A 24,222-nucleotide genomic window follows, 5' to 3' on the forward strand; every position below is an offset into this window, starting at 1 on the left:
TCCAGCACTCGTCCTGGCTGAGCAGTAGGGAAGATGATAGCTAAGGAAAAGGAATGGCAACAGTTAAGTCACAACAATGATATATCAAATACACTTACTTATAGGGTTTTTACATCAGCACTTTTCATTCATTGGTCTGTTTTTGTGTCATTCACATTTTTCTTCCGCCCACTACAGCATGGGGCTAGCCCACTTCAGCCTTGCTCCTATTAACATCAATCAATCAGGGGTTTGTAAAGCGCGACTACTCACCTGTGAGGGGCTCAAGGCGTTGGGGGGGAGGCTCCGTAGGGTGCTGTGGTCATCTGAAGAGCCAGGTCTTGAGGTCCTTCTTGAACTGGAGCAGTGTAGGGCTTTGCCGGAGGTGGAGGGGTAGGTCGTTCCAGGTCTTGGCTGCGAGGTAAGAAAAGGACTTTCCAACCATTCTGGTCTTGTAGATGCGTGGGATGGTGGCCAGAGAGAGGTCAGCTGATCAGAGGGGTCTCTTGGGTGCGTAGAAGGAAAGGCGGTTGTTTAGGTATGCTGGTACAATGTGGATGGCCTTGTATGTGTGTGTGAGGAGCCTGAAGGTTATTCTTTTTTCGATGGGGAGCCAGTGGACATCGCAGAGGTGTTGGGTGATGTGGTTGTGACGGGGGATGTCTAGGATCAGTCTGACTGCGGCGTTTCGGACAGTCTGGAGCTTGCGACTGAGTTTTTTGTTGATTCCGGCGTAGAGGGCATTGCTGTAGTCCAGTCTGCTAGTGATGAGGGTGTGCATGACCACTTTTCTGGATTTGGAGGTGATCCATCTGAACGTATTTCGGAGTATGCGGAGGGTGTTGAAGCAGGCAGAGGATACGACTTTGATCTGGTGTTTCATAGTGAGAGATGAGTCCAGTAGGGGTTTCCGAGGGCCACCAGGTGTCATCGTATGCTGAGGGGATGTAGCCCAGGATGAGGACTTCTGTTTTCTCTGAGTTGAGTTTCAGGCAGTTCTCCTTCATCCAGGTGGCGACGTCTTTCATCCCTTCGTGGAAGTTGTGCCTGGTGGTGTTGGGTTCCTTGGTGAGGGAGAGGATGAACTGGGTGTCGTCGGAGTAGGAGACAATGTTGAGCCTCTGGTTTCCATTATGTTTTGTTGAGATGTGGATTACAGATGGTAATACAATAATCTGTACATATGATTCATTCATGACCGGTACTTTTCAGCGCTTGTGTGTTAACACTTAGTACTGAAATAAAAGCAGAGAACTGCATGCAACATATTAGAGAAAATGCTAGTTAAACGCAGTACTCTGCTGGGTGGGGGGGCATGGCTAGCAGCCCAAGATGGCCGCCACATAGTCAGAACTCTCCCAGACCCAGGAATAAGAATCCTACTAACATTCCTGCTAGCCAGCAGCATCGGACCGCCGACGGGCCCCACGGTGCTGCCTGAGGGTGGGGTGCATCACCTGGTGCGGGCCTGAGACCGTTTGGGGCCTGTACTGTCAACGCTACTGGCCGTGCAGAGGTAGCAACATGGTGGATGAATCGAAGCTGCCCGAAGAACTGGCGCTTCGCTGAGAATGACAACGTAAAGAGTGGAGGAAGTTCATTGGCAACCGGTCCGCAGCGCCTTCCTTGCCGGGTGGATCAAGAATGGCGGAGCAGTGCAAACGTAGCAGATGCCTCCAAATTATGCAGACTGGTGGTGAGCCAACCCCCCATTGTTGCTGCAGCCGGTGAGAGACGTGACGATATGGGCCGCTGCTGCGAGGCTGTAAAGGCCTAGGTACCGTGGCAGACTTACTGCGGAGAGCGCAGACTGGAGCAAAGACCCTCCATCCCTTTTCACTACCTGCTGTCTGCTAGATGCGGAGGAAGATGTTCACGGCCTGTGCTTGGCTGGGCTGCCTCCAGGCATTGTCAGGTGCAGGCCTGTGTCGCAGCCTGGGTGTGGCGCGGTAGTGCCGCCCTCTGCCTGAGCGGTGTTGGGGACCAGCTCACCGTCGCTCCCTGTTGGTGTGGAGCGGGGCGGCGACAGTACTGGAGCCTGCTGGCCCCACTTACGCTTGGAGGCGCATTGTAGTGCAGTGCCCGGGGGCAGTCTGGGCGAGCACAAGAGCCTGTGTCTGACTACTGCCTCCATGGAAACATCTTGCAGAGGCCTGTGACTGGTGGGGGTGCCGCCAGAGCACTTGCAGTGACTCCTGCATCTGCTGAGCACATCAGCCATCTCATCAGAGGAGATGGATACTTCCTTCGGCAGCGACAGGAGGACTGAGTGAAGAGTCAGGCGCAACAAGATTAAAGATCTGACCTATTATTGACCTATTATGCTGGGGTCTGTCTTTTGAGGTTAGCAGTAGTTCGGGAGGGAGCATCAGTGACCTCAGTTACTTGCCCAGATGAGGAAGAGACATTCCGTGAGCCCCTACAACCCCCCCCCCCCCCCGGAGACTGAGTGCTTCCACTGAGGGGATTCCCCAGCTCCTATGTGTAATTTGTAAGATCCTACTAATATGTAGTCTCTCGGTGTGATACAAGGGGCCGTGCCCAGCACTATCATCTCTGTAGACAACAGCCACTGTGTCTAGGGAAGGAGTGCACACATCATTAACCGAAGGGCTGCTGCACGAATGCCACCCAGTCACTAGTACTTAATCATCTGAATGGGGAGCTACCGGGCCCTACTACCTGCAATACACTCTGTTGCTCTCTAGGATGCATCTTTCAGGCTGGACAATGGTGGGATTCACAATGGTGAATGGCCAGGCATTGACTAAAAGGCAAGCGCAGTACAAACAACAAACCTCTCTATATATTCTTTATCTCCCGCCCCCGTGATAAGGCTAGTAGTTTCCATCATTCACTGCCCTGACGTGTCTGTCGACTGGGTGACTATTATGGGGCCTACTAAAATCAAGACGGGAGCCCCGCTGGCCCGGATCTACTCTTATTCCTCATCATAGTAGGACTCACCTTCTCACTCTTTAACAGACGGCAACACTTCCTTGGCTTCCTCCGTGGACAAATTAGATGTTATACTTCAGGAGATCCGTGAGTCTCGAGAGGCCATAGCACAGCAGTTGGGGGTGATCACCATGGACATTAGCCTACTGAAGGATGACCACCGTAAATTAACAGACCGGGTTAAGGCCAAGGAATCGGTAATAGGAACTTTAGCTCCTTGCTCGAAGGAACACAATGCCTAGATTTTATGACTGTACCAACAGGTGGAGCATCTCCTACCGTGTGCAGAGGATGCTGAGGGATCATAGCGCCAAAACAATCTACACATTGTGGGACTCCCTGAGGGAACAGAAGGCCTGAGCCTTTGCTATATATTGAAGACTGGCTCAGAATGGAGATGGCACCCACTGGTCTGTCTAAACTGTTCACTGTAGAGAGGGCGTACGGGTCCCCTCCAAGAAACCCAATTCTGATGCAAATCCACATCCTATTATCACTAAAATCCTCAATTTCAGAGACCGCGTTGTGCTCCTGTGAGTGGCCCGCGACAGGGCTCCCCTCCGGGTCAACGATTCAAGGGTCTCCAAATTCTCGGGCTATACAATAGCTGTACAACGCAAACGTGCCTCATCTCAAGATATAAAAACCCACTTACGGGCCGCCAGCCTCACCTATGCCCTTCTTTTCCTGGCCTAACTTAAAATAATTATGGTCAAGGCTCCCACTTCTTTAATACCCCCTAGAGTGCCTGGGAATGGCTAGAGCAGCACTTTCCGGACTCCACTGGACGAGGCCTTTGTGAAGCGGCATCACCAAGATCGCAGCGGGCCCCCACGTAAAAGATGGCTCACCCCACAGGACAGTGTCGGGGGAGCACCTTTCTCACGTCAGGCCCTGGAGGGCCAACAGGAGGCACTCCGTTCGGCATCGGCACTAAGATCCACACGGCCACCCATCAGTTCAAGTTCCTCGCAGAACAACGCCTCAGACTCGGATTCTGTTGGAAGTATGGCACTGTTTTCCTCAGTTTCCTCACAGTTGAGAAATCATCCTTTGGAATGACCACTGGAGACAGAACTCGTATGCAAGCGCCTACTGTCTGTCGCTTGGTGACAAAGTGACACCTCCCTGGGGCGCCCTGAGGATGCTTGGCATGCACCATAGGCATTGTTATATTTAGACTTGGCCTCCACTCTCAATGTCTCTACTCATGGACTAGAGGGGCCATAGAGCGCCATGTTCTCTTCCTCTCCTAATGGACACATATATGTTAGTTGCTGGGTTGTACCTGGATCCTGCACTTGTTCTGGTCCTAGGTCTAGCTGTTTTGAGTTTCTCTACACACGTTTGTACCCCTCTTACTGCCCTTAAGGGACAGCTGTTAAAACAGCCCTATGGCGAATGCACATATTATTTTACAGTTAGTATTGCTTCTGTTTGGTTTCAAGTTTGGTCAAACGACGAAGAATCGCTAGACCGAGTATTGTGAGATTGTTTTTTACTGTTTGGAGTGGTCATTTCTTGTAACAACACCGGGGTCAGGTCTGTCTCTGGGTGGTATATATGTTATGCATTTTTCCTACTTCCTCATGTTGACAGTAACTAAAGCTTATACTCTTATCACTTGGAATGTCCAGGGTATGGGATTAATTCACAAATGGCGCAGAATACTTGCTCAATTGCACAGACGCTGCACGCAGATAGTGTTCCTTCAGGAAACTTACTTGGTGTCCCATGAATTAAGTAAACGATGGAGAGGGCAATTATATCACACCACCTACTCTGCATTCTCACATGGGGCAGCTGTGTGGGTATTAGCAGTGGTCCCATTCAAAGTGTTGGAATACAAGATAGATACTCCAGGCCACTATGTTTTACTCAGGGGCACACTTGATGGGGAACAGATAGCCTGGGATGTATATATGCACCTAACTTAGACCAAGCTGAATTCCTGGTCCGCTTGTCGACCGCACTGGCAGATTGGTCACAATACCCTTGGTTCCTAGGAGGGGATTTCAATGGGGCACTAGATACCAACCGGGACCGCTCACAACCCGCCCTCCGGGTACAGCTAAAGTACACCAAGCTAAGGAATTGCGTTGTTGGGTGTACCGGTGGGACCCGGCAGATATATGGAGGGACCGTAATATAGGTCTGTGAAAATTCTCCTTTTATTCATACCCCATGCCTTGCACTCCTATTTGGATAGGTTCCTATGTACACAGAGCCTACAACCCAATGTCACCCACACTACTCACAAACAATATCTGATCATAACCCTCTGGAACTTACACTCTCTTGGGGATAGGTCCCTACTACCATACCAACTTGGCGCTTGTAACCTCAACTACTGGAAGACTCAATGTTCAGGAACACATTGGTTACAACCATCACTACATATTTTTCTGAGAACACAGCCACAGCTTCCTCACTAGTGATAGAGTGGGAAGCCTTTAAGGTGGTAGTTTGCGGTGCCTCACTTGGCGCGCTGGTGGGAGCTAGACGGGAGGCCACTAGGGACATCACAAAGCTTGAGGGTAAGCTGGGCCTTCTTGAGGTGACAGCGGAAGAAAATGAAGTCAATGCAACAGAGTTGGGTGAGGCTAGGATCTCGAATGCTGAACTCTTAGAGAGACTACGGTTCATAGGGAAACGTGATATACTGGAAGAGAACCTGGTACGTACGATTAATTCCCTGAGGTCTCAGGTGTCCTCTGGACCAGGCTACCCATATCCACTGCAGACAGGTTGGCATAGGCAACAATGATGATGCTACCACGATACTGCACCATTTGTGACTCTCTCATTGGTGGTCTCAGCCTGCGTATTTAAGCTTGTAAACCCCATGCTGATTGATCTCATCTGGGGAAGGGACGTCGCACAGTTAGCCTGTCTAAATTGCAACTGCATCCAGCAGGGGAATGGGGGCCCCTGACTTTAAAGCCTACTGCATAGCTGGACCGTTGCAATGGTTTTCATATTGGCTAGCAGGCCATAACCTGTTCGAACTAGAATACACACCTGTACACCTTCAACAGGGGAAGCTCCATACACTGTTATGTCCAGAGTCTTCTGTATTACACATAGACTCGCTATTGTTGCACACAGCCCTGCTGTACTGGAAAATGGCCTTAAAGTACTCCAATACACTAGCACCATATGCCCAAAACATTCCACTCCGTGGCCTTCTGACCTCCAGACATATAGACGGTCTGCAGGCTAGCTCCCTGGGATCAGGCCGGGGTGACGTCAGTCAGTGCGCTATTCGCGGATGGCGTCCTTCTGCCCCATACGGAGTTTGTACAAGTTCATGGATTGCCCTATTCGTTGTTCGCTAGTATCCGCCACTATGTGCGCAAACATTGGGTGGTGGATAATATGGAACCTGCTCCTCACGAGTTGCTCCGAGCGCTACACACAATGGGGCATGGGAGCCACCTAGTATGTTGGCTCTACCGGGGCTTGAGGGAGCACATCATGGTATGGCTTGCTCCCCTGAATCCCAAATGGAAAGCTGATTTGTCTAAGGAGCTCAATGACAGGGAATGGTCCTACATTTTAGAATACCCCAAATTCACATTTATTCAGTTTTCAATATTATACAGGGCATACTTAACAACATACAAACTGCATGCAATGTTCCTGGCGGCTCCCTTGGACTGCCGCGTTGTCGCTCACCCAATGCGGAAATTATAAACATGCTTTGGTCTTGCCCTTCCCTAACTGAGTATTGGGGGGAGTTTTGGGGGCACTCTCACAGCTGACGGGAAGGAACAACAGGACATCGTTAGAATTTTGTATACTGGGTCTGTCCCGCAGCCCAAAAAGGCTAAAGTAATGCAATGCTTTGCTGGTCTTTCACTACTCCTGGACAGGAGATTGATTACACAGCGCTGGAAATCTCCTCAGGTTCCTAGAGTAGGGTCTTGGGAGGGAGGAGCTGCTGTGTTGGGCTCAGCTGAGGGTGAGGCACTACGGCGCGAAGAGTACAGGGGCCTCCACAAGAAACCAATCTCTTTTGATTGGAACGCACAACTTGAAGAGTTAAGCGTACAAGTATCTGAGATATGATGGGGGAGGCAGGAGGTTCACTAGTTCACTGACCTCAATAAGGTTCATGCTGTAGACTCTGGAGCAGAGGACGACACCAATAGGCCCTTATGTAACCATGCCTAGTGCCTGATTCTGACTTGGCGGTGTGAAAATATCCCTATAGGGGAACACTCTCTCTTACCTGATATTGAAATATCCCTGTGCATGTCTACCGGAGGACACCAACTTCGACATTTCAACGCCTCCCGGGACACATCGGACCCCACAAATACTCTACCGACTATAACACTGTCAACACAGTGGTTAGGGAGTTTGGGGATTGTTACATCTTCCTTTTTAGGTCTCGCTGAGCCCAGCGCATGCGCTGGATCGAAGAGACATTTTGTATGTGGGAATTTCAAAGTGCTGCTGGCTGGCCTAACGCTTGCGTTCACGTGATCGTGCACGCGCGCAGCCGGCCGCCAGCAGCACTTTGAAAACTCGTGCGTCATCACGATCACTTTCGCTTTCAGAGCGATCGCGATCACGATGACGCACGCGCACACACAACTCCCGCTTCCCTACAGTGCATGTGCACGGGCGCGCGCTTAGGCAGAGGCGCCATATGGCTTTCCTCGCGCATCGCTCGCCGCGCTTGATCGCGATCACTTTAGCAGCCGCGGCGCTGGGCCTTGATGTTCTCAGTAATGCTTGCCCGTCGGCGTAAAACACTCACTCTCAGAACGGGATATAAACGCTGTGTGCTCTGGTGCAATACTTCAATGCGAAGCTGGGAGGGAAGTTCCAGCAGCAATGTTTACGTGAGTGTGGGATGGGAAATTATTTTACCAACGTTAAACCTATGCTTGCTTCGATCTTTCTAACCTGCACACACAAAAAGAGGCAATTGAGTCTGGGATGTTACAATAGACGATTGAAAGCACCGAGATAGTTCTACAAGTGAAAACATTGTAATTACATTTTAGCTGCTCTTTCTTCAGACGGGAACGGGCCGAGAGCCGCTTGGAGGAAGAAACGGCTCTTTAAAAATATTGTCTCAATGATTGACTTGGCTGCTGGACGGATTGATTTAATTTGTTCTCATCGTCACTCATGAGATTAAAGTAAGGGACTCGGTTCTGCAGGCTTGGCCATATCGAGGTACGTTTGTTACAAACACTAGTAGATTATGTTCCTGTTGCATACGTGATCAAAACATTTGTTCCCCGCTATAGTCCCATTATGGCACCAGGCCCCACCCTTACCACAACAGAGTATGCATGCATAAATAAATACACAACACAACTTTTGTTTGGGAAAAATATTGCTGCAGGTTTATTCCATACAAAAGTATGCAATATGGTGGGTTATCTTACGGGCGATCCAAGGGCAGGCAGCTGTATAAACCTATGCTGCCCTGCCCGCCTGATGAGCCACGCACTGTGGAGAAACCAATCAGCGCTACCCTTATGGGGGGTGATCCCCTTACTGGATCACGGGTGATCCCCTTACTGGATCATGTGACACATTGGTCCCTTATTACTCACGCCCTTTTCAGGGCGGAGCGTAGCAAGGCAAATCCCCGGTTTGGCGTGTCCGGCGCAAAGAGGACGCCAAGATGGCCGGGGGAGGCATAAATACCTCCCCCTCCTCTTTGTGCCGGAAGTGACGTATCTGGCCAGGGGACTCCTCCTATAGTCCCCCGTATTAGTGGGGGTGGGGGGAGTGCCAAATGCGACTAAGGGTGGCCGCGCGCTTAGGGTGGCCCCCTGTGGGGGCCGCGGGCAGCCGCATTTCTCCACCTCTACATCTTCACTAGACTTACGTTTATCACAATCGAAGGCGACCTATTCAAGCGATTGGATTCTCTTTTTGGTATCTGGCAGAAGGGTAAAGGCTGCATCAGCCATACCAGGTTACAGTAAACAAACCCTCATGCTCACTTTTTCCCACCAAAAAAACGAAACCACTTTTCACGCCCACATGCATACATGTCTCCGCTCTTAACCATTCCAGCTTGACATAATTACTAGCTGGCTAATTATTCCTGGAGTCCGTAACTGAAAAAGCCTCCAGTTTTGTTTCAATAACTGCATGCTCAATGAACAGCAGCAAAAAATCGGCATGTAAACGGCGGTTCCTCAACTGCTTTAATGTAAAGAGTCTAGCAGCTGTGAAGGGGTGTGCAACGGCAGGCTGGAATTACCTTGAAAATTGTTACTAAATTAAGATTGTTGGGCAATGTAAATGAAATTAAAAACTAAATAAGTGAGATTATTAACTGGTATCCTTTCGACTTGTTTGCCTTTCATGTAAGGACTGAAAGTGTTGCCATAAACAAGATAATCTCGGGGAAAAGACATACATTGGATAAGACCGTTTCAAATTAGAAAAACTTTAGTCTGCACCAACAGATTTAAGGCTTCCACACCATAGAAAGAAGACAGATACCAAGCCTCCCAAGGCGATGATCAGCTCAATCATGGAATGATTGTATATAGGTAGAGCGGTCCAGACCAAGAGGGATATTTTTTGTGTTCGTTATTTGCGCTGATTTTTAATACATGAACCCTTGAAGAAAACGAAGATTAAAATTTACAAAGAGAAAGTTAGTGTTAAGAGAGATGCACAAGTTTTGAATACTTTAAGTAGGAAACATTTGAAATTGGTGGACATGGTTTTAATACAGCAGTTAGAACAATTTGTTTTGGCTGAAGGTTACAGATGGAAATGAATACAGCCCCTTATAGTGAAGATGCCTTCCCAACCTCAAACCAGTATGTTACTATTGCTCAAAGGCAGCCCCTCATACCAGCCAACAAAGCCTGCTGTCAATTTACCCAACCCACCCCCCACCTTGTCCATGTCGCTTCTTCCCCTCCCACTCCCCAATTGTCTTGATTTCTTCCTCCCCTCCAGCCCCTGCTTGTTTTTAACCTCCCATGAGTACGGGCCCTTTTACTTCAGTTGTTACAAGGTACATCTTTTTTAGTGTGTAAACACTATTTTCTTTAAAGACATTCTCCTACTGCAGTAACGACATGCTTTCCTGCAACATTCAGCGCACCATGCGCGCTTTCACTTTCCAAGCAGCCGGGACAATGGCGGCGCTTCTTTGAATAGGTGTTGCATTTATAAGTCTTTGAGCTGTTGGCATTGTAAATGACAATGCCTTTTACTTGTGTGTTAATAAGAAAAACAGATCAATAAAGTCATTGTCATTTACAACGCCAATAGCTTAAACTCTCGTAAATGCGAGACCTATTGCATTGCAAATGCTTGTTTGTCATTACCACTGTATGCTTGTGTTAGCCGTTTTATTGCAATAAGTACGATGCTCGTTTTTTTGCATATCTACAAGTCCAACTGTAATACCAGGAAACGTACATTTTTGCCTGCATATGTCACTGTTGCAACATGCACTAACCTGAAAAAGCAGTAACATATAAAAAAAAGAAATGACAGTACGCTTCCACCTTTAAGACCTGTGAGGTACAGGATAGTTGAGAAGAAGTGTACTAACAAGGGCTCACCTGTTAAAGAAATGTCCCAACTGTCACCCACCTGTGGTGCTGGAACAATTTTAACCCCTTCCATGCCCATGACGGAACGGTTCCGTCATGAGCATCGGTTGAGCTGTGCTCATGACGGAACCGTTCCGTCATGGCCCCGCCCGCGCTCGAACCCTTCAGCACCGCGGGGGAATCCGCGCAGCGCTGAAGGGGTTAAGAGTGGAGATGCTGTTGTTAATGTTACAACACTGACGTAGGGATTGTGAAAAATCCATGCGTCACACAAAGAACAATGTAGTGAATGTATTCAACAGGAGAGTGATAAGGTTTGTAGTGTGTAACTGGTGATGCATTTTGGAGCACACTGTCACAAATATATTTCTAAAGCATGGTGTATTAGTGCTCTTCCAATTGCAGACAACACATTTCCTACTGAAATGACCACTGCATTGGTACATACATACAGTTTACTGTTACAACTATCCATTGCTAGGGTTTCAGTGAATATGTAATTTGTGCATCACCAAGTGTATTGATTTGTTTTGTTCCTATTAAAATGTTTCTTTCCACCGGAACCTAGAATTATAAAGAAAATGTGCTTTGTTTTTACTTTCCTATCTCATTATATATTCTGAAATATTCGTGCAGTTCACTTAAACACGTAAATTGTGTTGTGTAGTAGAAAAATCGACATCCTACAATCTTTACTTTGACACTAGCAAGCTTATTGCATAGTTCAATTGACATAAACCAGTCCTTTTGAAGTCAGAGAAAGAAAAGTTAACACCAACCTCCGTTTTAAGAGAATAAACATCAATTTGTCAGAAGAAATTGCCTTATATTTGATCCGTCTTTGAACGCCTTGTAGTGCCAGAGAGTAGAATCAGTTATGCAAAAAGATAATTCTCTAAGGAAAAAAGAACTGTTTGAACACCGCGGAGAGTAATGTGGACAGAAACTTGAAGTGTCCTGCCATAAGTGGTGGGTTTGATAATAAATGCACAAAGGATGTAGGAAACATTTTCCATGAAATATAGTATGGGGCTTATTTATAAGCCCCTTGCGCCACCAGTGCGCCACTTTTTGTGACGCTCCGGTGGCGCAGGAGCCTGCTCCAAATTTACCAGGCAGCCCTAAGTCACTTTTTTTTGGCTAAATGCTGCCTTGTGAATATCGTTCCCTTTAATGCAGTTTTCTGCATTAAAGCGGTGTGCAATGGGTGTTGCTGAAGGTGTTCCCAGCAACATCCATGGCTTTTTGACACTCCCCTACATTTACGAGAAATCATAACTCTGAGACAGGGCCAAAAATGTTTGCCTCCCCAGGGGTAAAGGAAGCACAACGAGGAGAGATATCTTTATTTATCCTCTTTTTTCATTTTTCTATGTGTGCTGCATTCAGCAGCCCACATAGATAGAGGAAAAAGCCTCTTTTGATTGTTTTTGTTCCCTTCCTGCACAAAAATACTCATCCCTGCAACGCAGGCACCCCTGCACCATGGTGCAAATGTGCCTGCGTTGGCGCACAGCAACCCATTGTGTGCCAACACAGGGAAAAAGGACAAGGAATTTGCCATATCAGATAGATACAGCGCATTCCTGCCCTTTTCTTTTACCGTGGGGCTGCGCACAAAAAATAAAATAGAGTTCCCAGAAAGAAAGCAAGAAGCCAGTCAGAGACGTGGTAAAGAAGCTATGCTCTACGGGAGGGACAAAGACATGCTGGACAGCCTAGAATAGTGGTTCCCAAACTTTTGACTCCTGAGGATCCCCACTGAATCACTATGGAAGCCGGGGACCCCCAAGCAATTTGTATGTTATAAATTTCAAAAATTACAACAGTAATTTGCAAAAATACAAAAACAAGTAGTACATACCAAGCAAATACTCAAATTACTGAAGCTTTTATTATTTTATAATGAAAAAATATGCAAAAATCAAAACATTTGAATGGGAAGGATGGTGCTGCATCTCGGCGACTAACTTTTCAATGTTTGGTTTTATTTAGGAAAGTTGAATCCTCAGGTCTGATTCTACATTTTCCAAACTATATCTGTATTTATTTTTTAGATACATAAGATCTGAGAAAGCTTTTTCACATAAATATGTGGTGGGGAAAGGAAGTAAAACCTTAAGTGCTTTGTACAATAATTCAGGATAATCTATTCGTACATGCAGCCACAAATTTGCCAGAGACTTTTCCTTGAATTGAAGCTTAAGTGCACTATCTGTAGAGATTTCAATCAAACCATTTTCTTCAGATGCGGTCAGCCCCTTTAAATTGTCTATATCTACATTAAAAGGATCTTTAATCCAGTTTTTGCTTTCATCTGGAAATGGAAAGTACTGATGAAAACTGCACTGCATATCTTGGAGATGCCGGATAAAAATTTCCAAGACTTCGTTTGATAATTCATCATCAGCAGATTCCAAGAATGTCTTCAGGTTTTGAAAAGAATCAAGATTTCTTTGTGGTAAGCGACGAGCCCACAAGTCTAACTTTTTTTTATCATTGCCTCAATCTTGTCTTCAACATTGAAAATTGTGATAGCTACTCCTTGCATACTCAAATTGAGTGCATTTAAATGAGTGAACACGTCTGTCATATACGCCAGCATGGCTAAGTATAGTCATGTAAGCGCTCATCAAGTGCAAATGGAGATTCCAGTTCAGTGAAGAATACTCTGATTTCATCTCTTAATTCAAAAAGCAGAGACAAAACTCTACCACGAGACAGCCATCAGACATCTGTATGCAGCAAAAGCTGATGATGATCACTATCCATGGACTGACAAAGCTGCTCAAAAAGCCTTGAATTTAGTGACCTAGCTTTGATAAAATTCACAATTGTGACAGACTCATTCAAGACCTTTTTTAATTCCTCTGGCCTTTTCTTAGTGGCTAATGATTCACGATGAATGCAACAATGATGCCATACAACTGAAGGGTTAATTTCCCTTATTCGTGCAACAAGTCCAGTTAGTCTCCCAGACATGGCACGTGCCCCATCTGTGCTGATTCCTATGCATTTGGACCACTGAATTCCATTTGATGTCAGAAATGCATTGAAACTGCTGAAGACCTCTGCAGCAGTGGTATGTATCAAATAGCGGCAGAACAGTAAATCTTCAATAATGTTCCCCTCAAACTCGTATCTAAGATAACACAGGAGATAAGATTTATTTGCTATGTCCGTACTTTCATCTACTTGTAGGCTATAATGCTGACTTATACAAACTCTTTCAATCAACTGTTCTTTTATGTTATTTGAAAAGCTGTCAATTCGCTTTTTTACTGTGTTGTTAGATAATGGCACCAAATGTAAATCTTTTGCTGCTTTTTCTCCAACCTTTGCACTCACCATGGCTTTAGCAGCAGGTACTATTGGCTATTAAGCAATTGTATGAGGTTTTCCAGCTTTTGCTATGAGCATGGACACTTCAAATGAAGCTTTAAGAGCATTTTCATTAACAGATCCTGTTGCAGTTTTTTAAATTATTTTTCTACTTTTTAGAAGCTCTTGCTCTTTATTCTTGAAGAATTCTGTGGATTTGGTTGCATGTTCTTTTTTGATAAACGAGTTTTTATTGTTTTAAACGGTACAACAACAGAAACAGTCTGGTATTCCGAAGCAGTACCACACAGCAATACATTAGGAAGCACCCCCCGTACCCCCCCGCCCCCAGAAGCCCCCCCCCACCCCCCGAACCACCCTACTAAAGTATGTTGCCTAGCCATTTCCCCCAAACTTTCCGGTATTTCTTGGGGCATCCTCGTGCCCGATAGAGAGTCCGCTCCTGCGCCGCGCACCAGTCCACCCCAGCTCCCCACTTAGCCACACTCGGCGGCAACGGCTGCTTCCATGCCGCTGCAATGTCGCGCTTGGCCACCATCAAGGCCGTCATGAGAAACAGCTGTTCTGAACGTGTGCCATCTAAGCCATCTGTGATGCCCAGCAGCGAGTGTCGGGGGTCATGTGGCACCTCCCACCCCAGGACCTCCGTAAGCTCGGTTTCAATTGGTTGCATGTTCTTTATGCTTAGTTTCCAAGTGTCTTTGTAATTTAGAAGGTTTCATGGCCTCATTTGACAAAATTTCATAGCATAGCACACATTGTGGTTGCTGTTCATGTTCTGAACCTGAACATGTGAAACCCAATGATAAATATTCACCATCGTACTTGCAAATCTTCCTTTTCTTTTCACTTAACACCCTTTGTTTTGAGCATGATGGCCCATCATTGATGTCTTCAGTGGATTTTCGCTTAAGGTCAAGCCAGCGATCCATCGTCGTTATGTTTTTTAGGATACCCACAGGTGACAAGTCTATTGAATCACCTTTGGTTATGGAATCATTTTCTAGCAAAGCTATTTGGTAAAGCACGTAGTGGACCTTCACTACTTTACCTGCGCCAGGCTGCCCTCGTCAGATGTTTCCAGACTACATATGCTTTGACGTTGAGAGATGAAGCAGCGCCTGTAAGAAGATTTTAACACTGTATGAGGACTGCTTTCAAGGAAAAGACAGAGGACACTAGCAACTCATATGCATGGATATGGCAATTTTATGTATGCGGCTTCAAGATAATTCCATTTGCTCAGTTGAATTAAACATAGCTCATTCATTGTGGAAGCAGTCCATTGTTGATTGCACAGAGAGGTTCGCACAATAGTATGGGAAAATATGAGGAGTGTTGGAGTTAAGCAAGAACACTTCAGAAAGTCACTTTGGGGCATATCTACAACAACCGGCGATAATTATCGCTCAGCGCTCTTAGCGTGAGGATAGTTATCGCCGGCTAGCATGAATTTTTATCGCTGAGATAGCGTGCTATTAGCAACGCTTATCTCAATAGCGATAAAAATCTACACGCTAACAGGCTAACGTGAGATTATCGCTGGAAACCCAGCGATAATCACACGTTACCTTGTTGATAGGGACAGGCAAACTTAGCCATGATATCCTCCTTCCATAGGATATCATGGCTAAGTCTGAAAATTAGCAGACGTAAAAAAGCAGCGTTAACCGTGGTTAGCGCTGCTTTTTTTGTCTCTAACAGGGTTAGCGACATTCTTGATAATAGGAGAAATGTCGCTTAGCGACATTTCTCCTATTATTTTACTCTGGAACGCCCCCTTTGCATCTCATTAGAGATGCAAGGGGAAGCGTAGAGTAAAAGGGTGCTAACATGCAAATTTGCATGTTAGCACCCTGTTGTTGATAGGGCGCTAGTTTTATCTCTGCTTTTTTGGCTTTTAAAGCCAAAAAAGCAGAGATAAAGCCCTTGTTGATATGCCCCCAAGTCTGCTACACACTGGCCATAACTGTGTTGAGGTTGAGATGAAATTCAAACCAGGATATCACAGACGTTTCCTATGAGGCTTGCTGGCAGCCATGGCACATGGCATGAGCAGCTGATGTGATACCGAGAATAGTTAAATGCATACAAATACATGTCAACATTTTAGAAGAGGAAAGTGGGTTATTTAAAAAATATACTTGGGAGAAAACATTTCCTCCATTTACATCTACTAAAGATGAGGCAATTTCAGGCAGGAGACAGCCTGAATCGGGTCTATTGGAATGTATGGATACAGTGGTGTATTTAGCAGTACAAGGCTTCTGCTCTCAGCCCTAACAAACACAAGGAGAAGATGGACGGAGTGCTGAAACTTTTCGGACACTCCCCCCCAGTCACAGATCTGGGTTGAATCCATCATCGTTCTTTAGCTCACTTCGCCATCCCAGTTTGGACCCATTTGCATATGGCTGGGTCCAAACTGCAATGGCATGGTGAGCAAAAAAAAGATGGATTTAGGCCCAGATCTCTGTACTGGGGTGAATGTATGACATTGTTATGCATTCTGTCCATCGATTGTTGTTTTGCGCTGTTCTCTTTCACTTCCATGAGGCTGAAAACATAAATAAAAAGGAAACACTTTTGAAATGCGTGCACACACTTTTAACATATGCAAATTTCATAAAGGCAGGGTTGCGTGTCCTGCGGGGGGGAGTACTCAGTTTATGATGTGACATTGTGATGACAATCACGCTGCACCTGCTTCAGGTAAATATAGTTTTCAGAATGAGGATAATATCATTACACGCATTGATTGCATAATGTGCCATGAATAAACCATTTTATAATAAATTCAATAATTTGGACTACACTTGCAGCCACACTTTTCATGAAACCAACCCTGACGGCGGGAATAAACCATAATGTCACTGCCACCAGCACACAAGCTGATCACTCGTCACACACAACAAGAATCATAAAAAGGCTGCTGCTAATTCATAGCTGCCAAGGTTTCAGATTGCTATGTGTGACATTGTCATAAATACAGTGTAATTATGAGTGACATTGCAGCAACTATGAGTGACACTTGCTCGCAAGCAAAATAAAGCAATGAAGAGGAGGGAAACATAAATATCAGAAATTACACCAATCTGAGCAACAAGACAGGCTAAGTTAACTGCTTCAAAGCATAAGAAACAATTGTTAACAACTCATTTATCAGACTGTAGCCAAAATTACGGAAAATAGATCAAGCAGTCTGGAAGACGTTCATAATTTATTATAATAAGATGAGTGACTCGCAGACTCACTCAATTGACGCTGACCTCATGAGCTCTAAGTAGGGCTGCATTAGAAAGCGGAGAGTGGGAGGCACTCTTTCACAGCTAGGCTGATAGCATAGTCTCACTGACCTGACACTTTCAGAACACTTTCTTTTGAAGAAGGCGATGAGCCAGCTCTGCGGTAAAGATTATGCTCAGGCCTGATGGCACACACGCTGTGATGCATTTTTGGATTAGGATTTCCACGAATCTACGACGTTATTCCGCAGCCTTTTTCCCCACTTGGAATCACAACGCGGTAGTTACAACGACCGCGTTGTGATTCCGCATACCATTACTCCGCAAGTCGGAACAACGACTTGCGGAGGGGGGGCGCTGGATATTGGAATAGTATAATTTACTATTACAACTCCAGTCTGTCCGGACACTAAGGAAGGTGTTGGATATTAAATCCAACACCTCCCCCTCCTCCGCAAGTCGTTGTTCTGACTTGCGGAGTAATGGTATGCGGAATCACAACGCGGTCGTTGTAACGACCGCGTTGTGATTCCCTTCGTTGAAACTGTTTCGAGGTAAACGTTGTTTACCGATTTGCACATTTACTATTATTTCACAAAAAGGTACTGGCACAGGCCTTTACTTTCACCCACCTCTAGACCACATTAATTGCCAAGTTTTTTCTGTCATGTTTTACTTTTCCAGTCAGAATAGCGCTTTAACCAAATGCATATTACATTTTCGTGCTAGTCATTTCACTTGTAACACTGAAACACTGAGCTGCCCTGCGCCTGCAGATTTACTGTGTCTCAAATTATCAGATCATGATCATCTCTGCAGTGCGTGCGGTGCGCTCTGCGCTGTGACAAGTTACAACTGATGAGAGTGGACTGAGAGGGCATCTGAGGAAAGCGAGTAACGGCAGGTCGTACTTCTTAGTTTGTGCCCGCGGTGTCCTAATTCCCCTGGCCTACGCTTTTATAGCCGTAAATTAAAACACTCACGTGCTCATCGGGTGAAGTGCCCTCCTGCTGGCCTGAGGTGCCGGAATGCTGTTTAACCTTCAAACAAGAGGCACAGCAGTACTCTGTATTCAGGGCAGAAAGTGGAGACAGGACATTGGGCGGCAAAATGCTCTGGGGCTGGCCGCAAACGCGAGGGAACACGCACTGCCGTGCGAGCGCGCGCAACTATAAAATAAGCCAATCACCCTTCAGCTTGCACCTAAAGCTGAATGGTGATTGGCCAGATTTTGTTGTGGTCCCGCCGCCCCTGCGCTGTCATTCACAGGGCTTGTAGCGCAAGGGTGCTTCAGTATTTATGACGGGAGGCACTCCAGTGAGGCGGACCCCATGGGAATGTGTCACGGTTCTCTGGGGGTCCGCAGACCACAGTTTGGGAAACGCTGGCCTAGAACAAATAAAGCCTGCAAATAGAAAACAAGCTAACGTGAATTATGCAACTCAAAGCCAGTGGTAAGCAATGGACTAAATGCATCCCTAGATAAGCTTACAGCAAGTCCCCAATATGTCTTTGCAGCCTGACAGCTGCGCTGTCTGGGAGGCTTAAACCTAAAAAAGAGTTGAAGCGAAAAGTACTACAGGAAACTGAACTACGACTTAAAACATGCAAACAGAAGTGGTTACTACCAAAATGTACGCCTCCCAAATGAAATCTCTTCAGCAATTTTCCAACGAAACATATATTTAGGAAACGCATACTGCTGAGATATGTTGAACGCTAAAGAAACATATGATTGGGTAATAAATCAGTGCGACCCGACAAAAACAAGCTTAGGTAAACTTTGCATATGTTCAAGGGGCGGTCAGCTAATAGATCAAATCGACGCCATCTTCTCCTCAAGCCCCCACGTCTCCTTCAGCCACGTCTCCGAACCCACCTGGACCGACCACCACTGCATCCACTTTACCTTCCGGAAACGCGTCGCACATCACCGCACCCTACAGATCCCCCGTCGCTGCTGGGGCAAAATCATCGAAGTACAACTACAGACAAACCTCGCACTCAACCCACCGACCAACCCTGACTATGGTGTGCGCACCCTCAGACGATGGATGGACGACTGCGCCAACACCTTAGCCCCGTTGAAAAAACAAACCCTCAAAGACACCAGCAAGAGAGCCAACTGGTTCACCCCGGAACTCCTAGCATCAAAGCGCACCTGCCGGAAGTTGGAGAACATATGGTGCAGCCCACAAAGACGCCATCCGCAACCACCACCACCTCATCAGGACCGCCAAGAGGACCTCCTTCAAAGACCGCCTTGACAACAACACACACAACGGCAAGGAGCTCTTCAACGTCGTGAAGGAACTCTCCAACCCCAGCTCCAACGCCAACGACATCCCGCCGCCGCAAGCCCTGTGCGACTCTCTCGCGACCTTCTTCCACCGCAAGATCGCCGACATCCATGATAGCTTCAACCCCCGGACGACCCTAACAGGCCCCAACACGCCGGAACCACCACACCCCACCGACCACGACCCCCTGACAACCTGGGCCAACGTAAGCATCGAAGACACAATCAAGACCATGGGCACAATCCACTCCGGCTCGCCGTCTGACCCTTTTCCACACCACATCTTCAACAAAGCCGGCAGCTCCATTGCACCCCACCTGCACAACATCATCAACCTCTCCTTCGAGACCACGACCTTCCCTGAAAGCTGGAAACACGCCGAGATCAACGCCCTACTGAAGAAACCCAAGGCGGACCCGAGCGAACTCAAAAACTTCCGGCCCATCTCCCTACTTCCGTTCCCAGCTAAGGTAATCGAGAAGTTAATCAACATCCAGCTCACCCACTACCTCGAAGACAACAGCATCCTGGACCCCTCCCAGTCAGCATTCCGCAGCAACCACAGCACCAAGACCGCCCTCATCGCCGCCACAGACGTCATCAGGATCCTACTGGACAATGGCGAGACGGCGGCCCTCATCCTTCTGGTCCTCTCCGCCGCCTTCGACACCATCTGCCACCACACACTACGCACACGACTCCACGATGCAGGGATCCGAGACAAGGCCCTGGACTGGACCTCCTCCTTCCTCTCCGGTAGAACCCAGAGAGTCCGCCTTCCCCCGTTCCGATCAAAAGCCTCCAAGATCATCTGCGGCGTCCCGCAGGGATCCTCCCTCAGCCCGACGCTGTTCGACGTCTACATGGCGCCTCTCGCATGCATCGCCCGACATCACTACCTCAACATAATCTCCTACGCCGACGACAAGCAACTGATCCTTTCCCTCACCAAGGACCCCCTCACTGCCAAATCCAACCTCCACCAGGGAATGAAGGCCGTCACCGACTGGATGGAGGATAGCCGCCTTAAGCTGAGCACGGACAAGACGGAGATCCTCATCCTCGAGCCCAACCCCTCAGCATGGGACAACTCCTGGTGACCCACGTCGCTGGGGACACCCCCCGCACCCACCAACCATGCACGCAACATGGGAGTCATCCTCGACTCGAAACTTACCATGACCAAACAAGTCAACGCTGTCTCCTCCACCTGCTTCAAAACCCTCCGTATGCTCCGCAAGATCTACAGATGGATCCCGACAGACACAAGGAAAACAGTCACCCAGGCCCTAGTCAGCAGCAGACTCGACTACGGAAACGCCCTCTACGCCGGAGTCCCGACCAAGCTCATCAACAGACTGCAAAGAATCCAGAATGCCTCTGCACGCCTGATCCTAGACGTCCCGCACCACGACCACATCACCCCCTACCTGCGGAACCTGAACTGGCTCCCTGTCGACAAAAGAATCTCCTTCAAGCTCCTGATCCATGCACACAAGGCACTCCACAAGACTCAACAGTCGACTCTCCTTCTACATACCCAACAGGAAACTCCGCTCCGCAGACCTCTCCCTGGCTACCGTCCCACGCATCCATAGAACCACAGCCGGAGGCAAATCCTTCTCCCACCGCGCCGCCAAGACCTGGAACACCCTCCCCCTCATCCTACAACAAACCGAATACCTTCTAACCTTCAGGAGACAACTCAAGACCTGGCTGTTCGACCAGTAGCAACAGCACCCCCCCCTCCCCACCCTCAGCTCCTTGAAACCCTTGCGGGTATGTAGCGCGCTTTACAAATTATTTGATTGATTGATTGATTGATCAAATGCCTAAATTGGTCAGCTGCAATAAAGTGTCCAAGGTGGGTGATCTGCAAATGACTAACTGCATCACTGCATCCACACCATCCCTCCTTCAGCCACCAAGCAAGTGCTTCATCTCTATAGACATTTTTGAGCTTGGGCAGCGCATACGCTGCTCTGCGAGGCATGCTGTATTTAATTATGAACTTGAAGCCCCGCCCATATTTGTCATTGACCTGTGTCATTGCCTTTGGTAAGTTCTGACTTCTGATTCGTTAAAAGGGTTGTTAGTCCCTTGTAGTGGAGGCGGAACTACAGGTACATACATTGCTATGTTAGCATAAGCGTCTTAGAAATTTAAACGCCATCTTGCCACTTTTGCTGCCTTTGCACACGACACTGTAGATAGATGTTATTATATGAAAACTGCTTGCTTGCCTTTTCTTCACATGAGAACGGTCTGTTGTTTGCATCCCTAGACGTGCACCGCGACCTTGGTCTGAACATTGTGTGCAGAAGCAGTCAGGGCCAACAAACAATGTATGCTTTTGAATTCAGGTTGATCAGCCCACGCTCTAGCCATAACACGCACACAGCTGCAAATATCTGAAACTCGAGTGCTTTTAATATTGCAGTTTGCATGCATGAGACACACACTTTGGAGAAGACTTTTTCCAGACACAGAGCAAAGCTGATCCTGTGATGTGATTCACCTAAGCTGATATTTACTGTATGGGGTTCCCCATTCAAACCTAGAGACCTTCTATTAGTTTAAAAATACTAGCTTACTAGCGAAGGGAGGGTGGTTGTATTCCACTATCATTTGTAATATGATTTCTCCCTTCATTTTCTATGGTATTGTAACAATGCTGATGGTTTCATTTTTAATCATTTGTCTGCTTATGTTAGCCAAAGTACTGCATCTTAGGACACGTAGTTTATAAAATAAACATTTTTAAAATTCACTGTGTCTCCGATTACTCTTGTTGTGGACTCATCTGAGAATAATAACGAACAGGTATTTCTAATTCCCACCATTCCTGAGAGTACTCTAAGTCGCTTGTTCTGGGTTGTCTAATCATTGGTAGTTTCGAGATGATACGGAGATCGAATGAGACACTGATGCTAGTCGGATAGGGGTTCTAGGTACTGAGGTGAGTTTTTGGTACACCGCAATTCACTGAGGTCCTGGTTTCCTGCGCATAGTTCTGTGCATGAGCAGAATCCCTGCAACACCCTCCTTAATACAGCCTTGTCTTAATTTGTAACCTGGAATACACACAAAGGGGGCTAGGAAGAGATTTAAGGACCTGCGTGGGTGACCTTCCCACTCGTAATAACTATCAAAAAAAGAACCCACAGGTCCAGGGCAAGAGTCTGAGGCGCAAGTGGACTTTGTCAACCATATGCTGGAGGGGGGATCCCTTTTAAGGACGGTTCCCCTCACACACCAGAGGTGTCATGCTTCATCATAGGGGTGCCTCCTCGCGTAAAGAACCTGGTCTAGACGGGGGCTACAACCCCTTCGCTGCGAGGGAGGAGCACAGGGATGTTTTATGTTGGGAAGGAGGGTTAAACTAAAACCCTATGTGAGCATAGTGTGTTCAGAGTGAAGTGCAGTGCTAAAGTGAAAGTGGTTAAAACTGGCTACAAGGTTAGCTATATGGCAAGCTTTATTCAGCTACCTTGTGACAGGATTAAAAACAAATAGCTAGTAATGCAACTGCCATCATTGGAGACAACTGCATTAATGTATGATCAACATGTTTCGGCCTTTGGACCTATCAAAGTACCGTGGCCTTCATCAGGATCGACAAAAAGCTACTGCAACAAGTGAAATAAATGCACCTATAGAAAAGTGTGTAAAATAACAACGGTGTATTATACTGAACCAATGGTCCTGTAGTTCAGTAGATTCACCGGTGAAACCTGTGATAAAACAAAAAGACAACATTGTGCGCTATTTAGAATAACAGGAAAGAACATGTATCACATGGTTATACCACAACACAACAGACGGCCCCCAGCGCCTTGATACCCTCGAGTAATTGTGCGCTTTACAAATACTGGATTTCATTTAATTTCATTTCATTTCACAGTCACTACAGTCAAGACACTGGAGGTAGGGAAATCACCGTATCCACATTATACATGATTAATGGATGCGAGACTCCCCCACAGAGGTTAGAAAATTCACCGTATCTGTCCTGGCCTATTAGCCAAAGGTACATATGCCGGCGACGGAATCAAAGCATGCTTATTCAGCAGCCTGCGCAATTGTGGCTGGTACTTTCGTGAATGGTGAATTCAAGTCTGATGTTGTGCATACGCAGTCATTGGGTGATTGTACCGCCCAGTTGGCAGAGTTACGTGCTCTTGTGCTTGCACTGGAGTTTGCTGATCCACGAGTTACAACTCTTATAGTGAGTGAATCATTTTACTGTGTTTAGTCTTTTAAGGACAATTTATTCTTTTGGTCTGAAAATGAATATTGAGATTCCAAGGGTAGCACAATCAAGCATAAAATGCTTTGGGTTCGAGTTGCAGAACTTAAACAGACTCTGCCGCTCGTGAATGTAATTCATACTCTTGGGCACCAGTGTGTTGGTGTCCACGCTGTCAGAAACAGCTTGGCTGACGAGGCAGCGAAAACAGCAGTGGCAACATATCTAGTAGCAGCAGTTACAAGATCCAAAAGTAAGATTGATGATGACATCTTGGCAGCTATTGCTGCGACTGAGAAGGGAAGTAATTACCCAAGAGGTTTCCCTTCTAAGTATTCTTATCATTTAAGTCCTGATAAAGTTCCTTATGTGAGAATTAACAACGTTGGTGACAGATTGATTCCTAACACGGACTGCAGACTTTCCTTGATAACAGCAGCACACGAAGGCATGGCTTCTGCGATAGCCGGCGTTTTCAGCGACTGTTACTCTCTTACAACAACGTTACTGGTGGCGCGGATTGTATAAACAGACTCGAGCTTATGTTCTTAATTGTGACATATGCCAGCAGATTAAACCTTCGACTGCTGCGCG

General features: G+C 46.8%; 1 protein-coding gene across 3 annotated transcripts in view; it reads right to left on the reverse strand.

The window, feature by feature from the left end:
* Positions 1-24,222, reverse strand: part of IL34 (interleukin 34) — an 851,078-nt gene that overhangs the window by 257,156 nt on the left and 569,700 nt on the right. For all 3 annotated transcript variants that reach the window (XM_085639839.1, XM_085639840.1, XM_085639838.1), the window contains exon 6: positions 14,887-14,956. In XM_085639839.1, the coding sequence (XP_085495965.1) occupies positions 14,887-14,956 (70 nt within the window). The remainder of the gene's footprint in view (positions 1-14,886; positions 14,957-24,222) is intronic.

This window comes from Triturus cristatus, chromosome 12 (genome assembly GCF_964204655.1).
Source record: "Triturus cristatus chromosome 12, aTriCri1.1, whole genome shotgun sequence".
Taxonomy (NCBI): domain Eukaryota; kingdom Metazoa; phylum Chordata; class Amphibia; order Caudata; family Salamandridae; genus Triturus; species Triturus cristatus.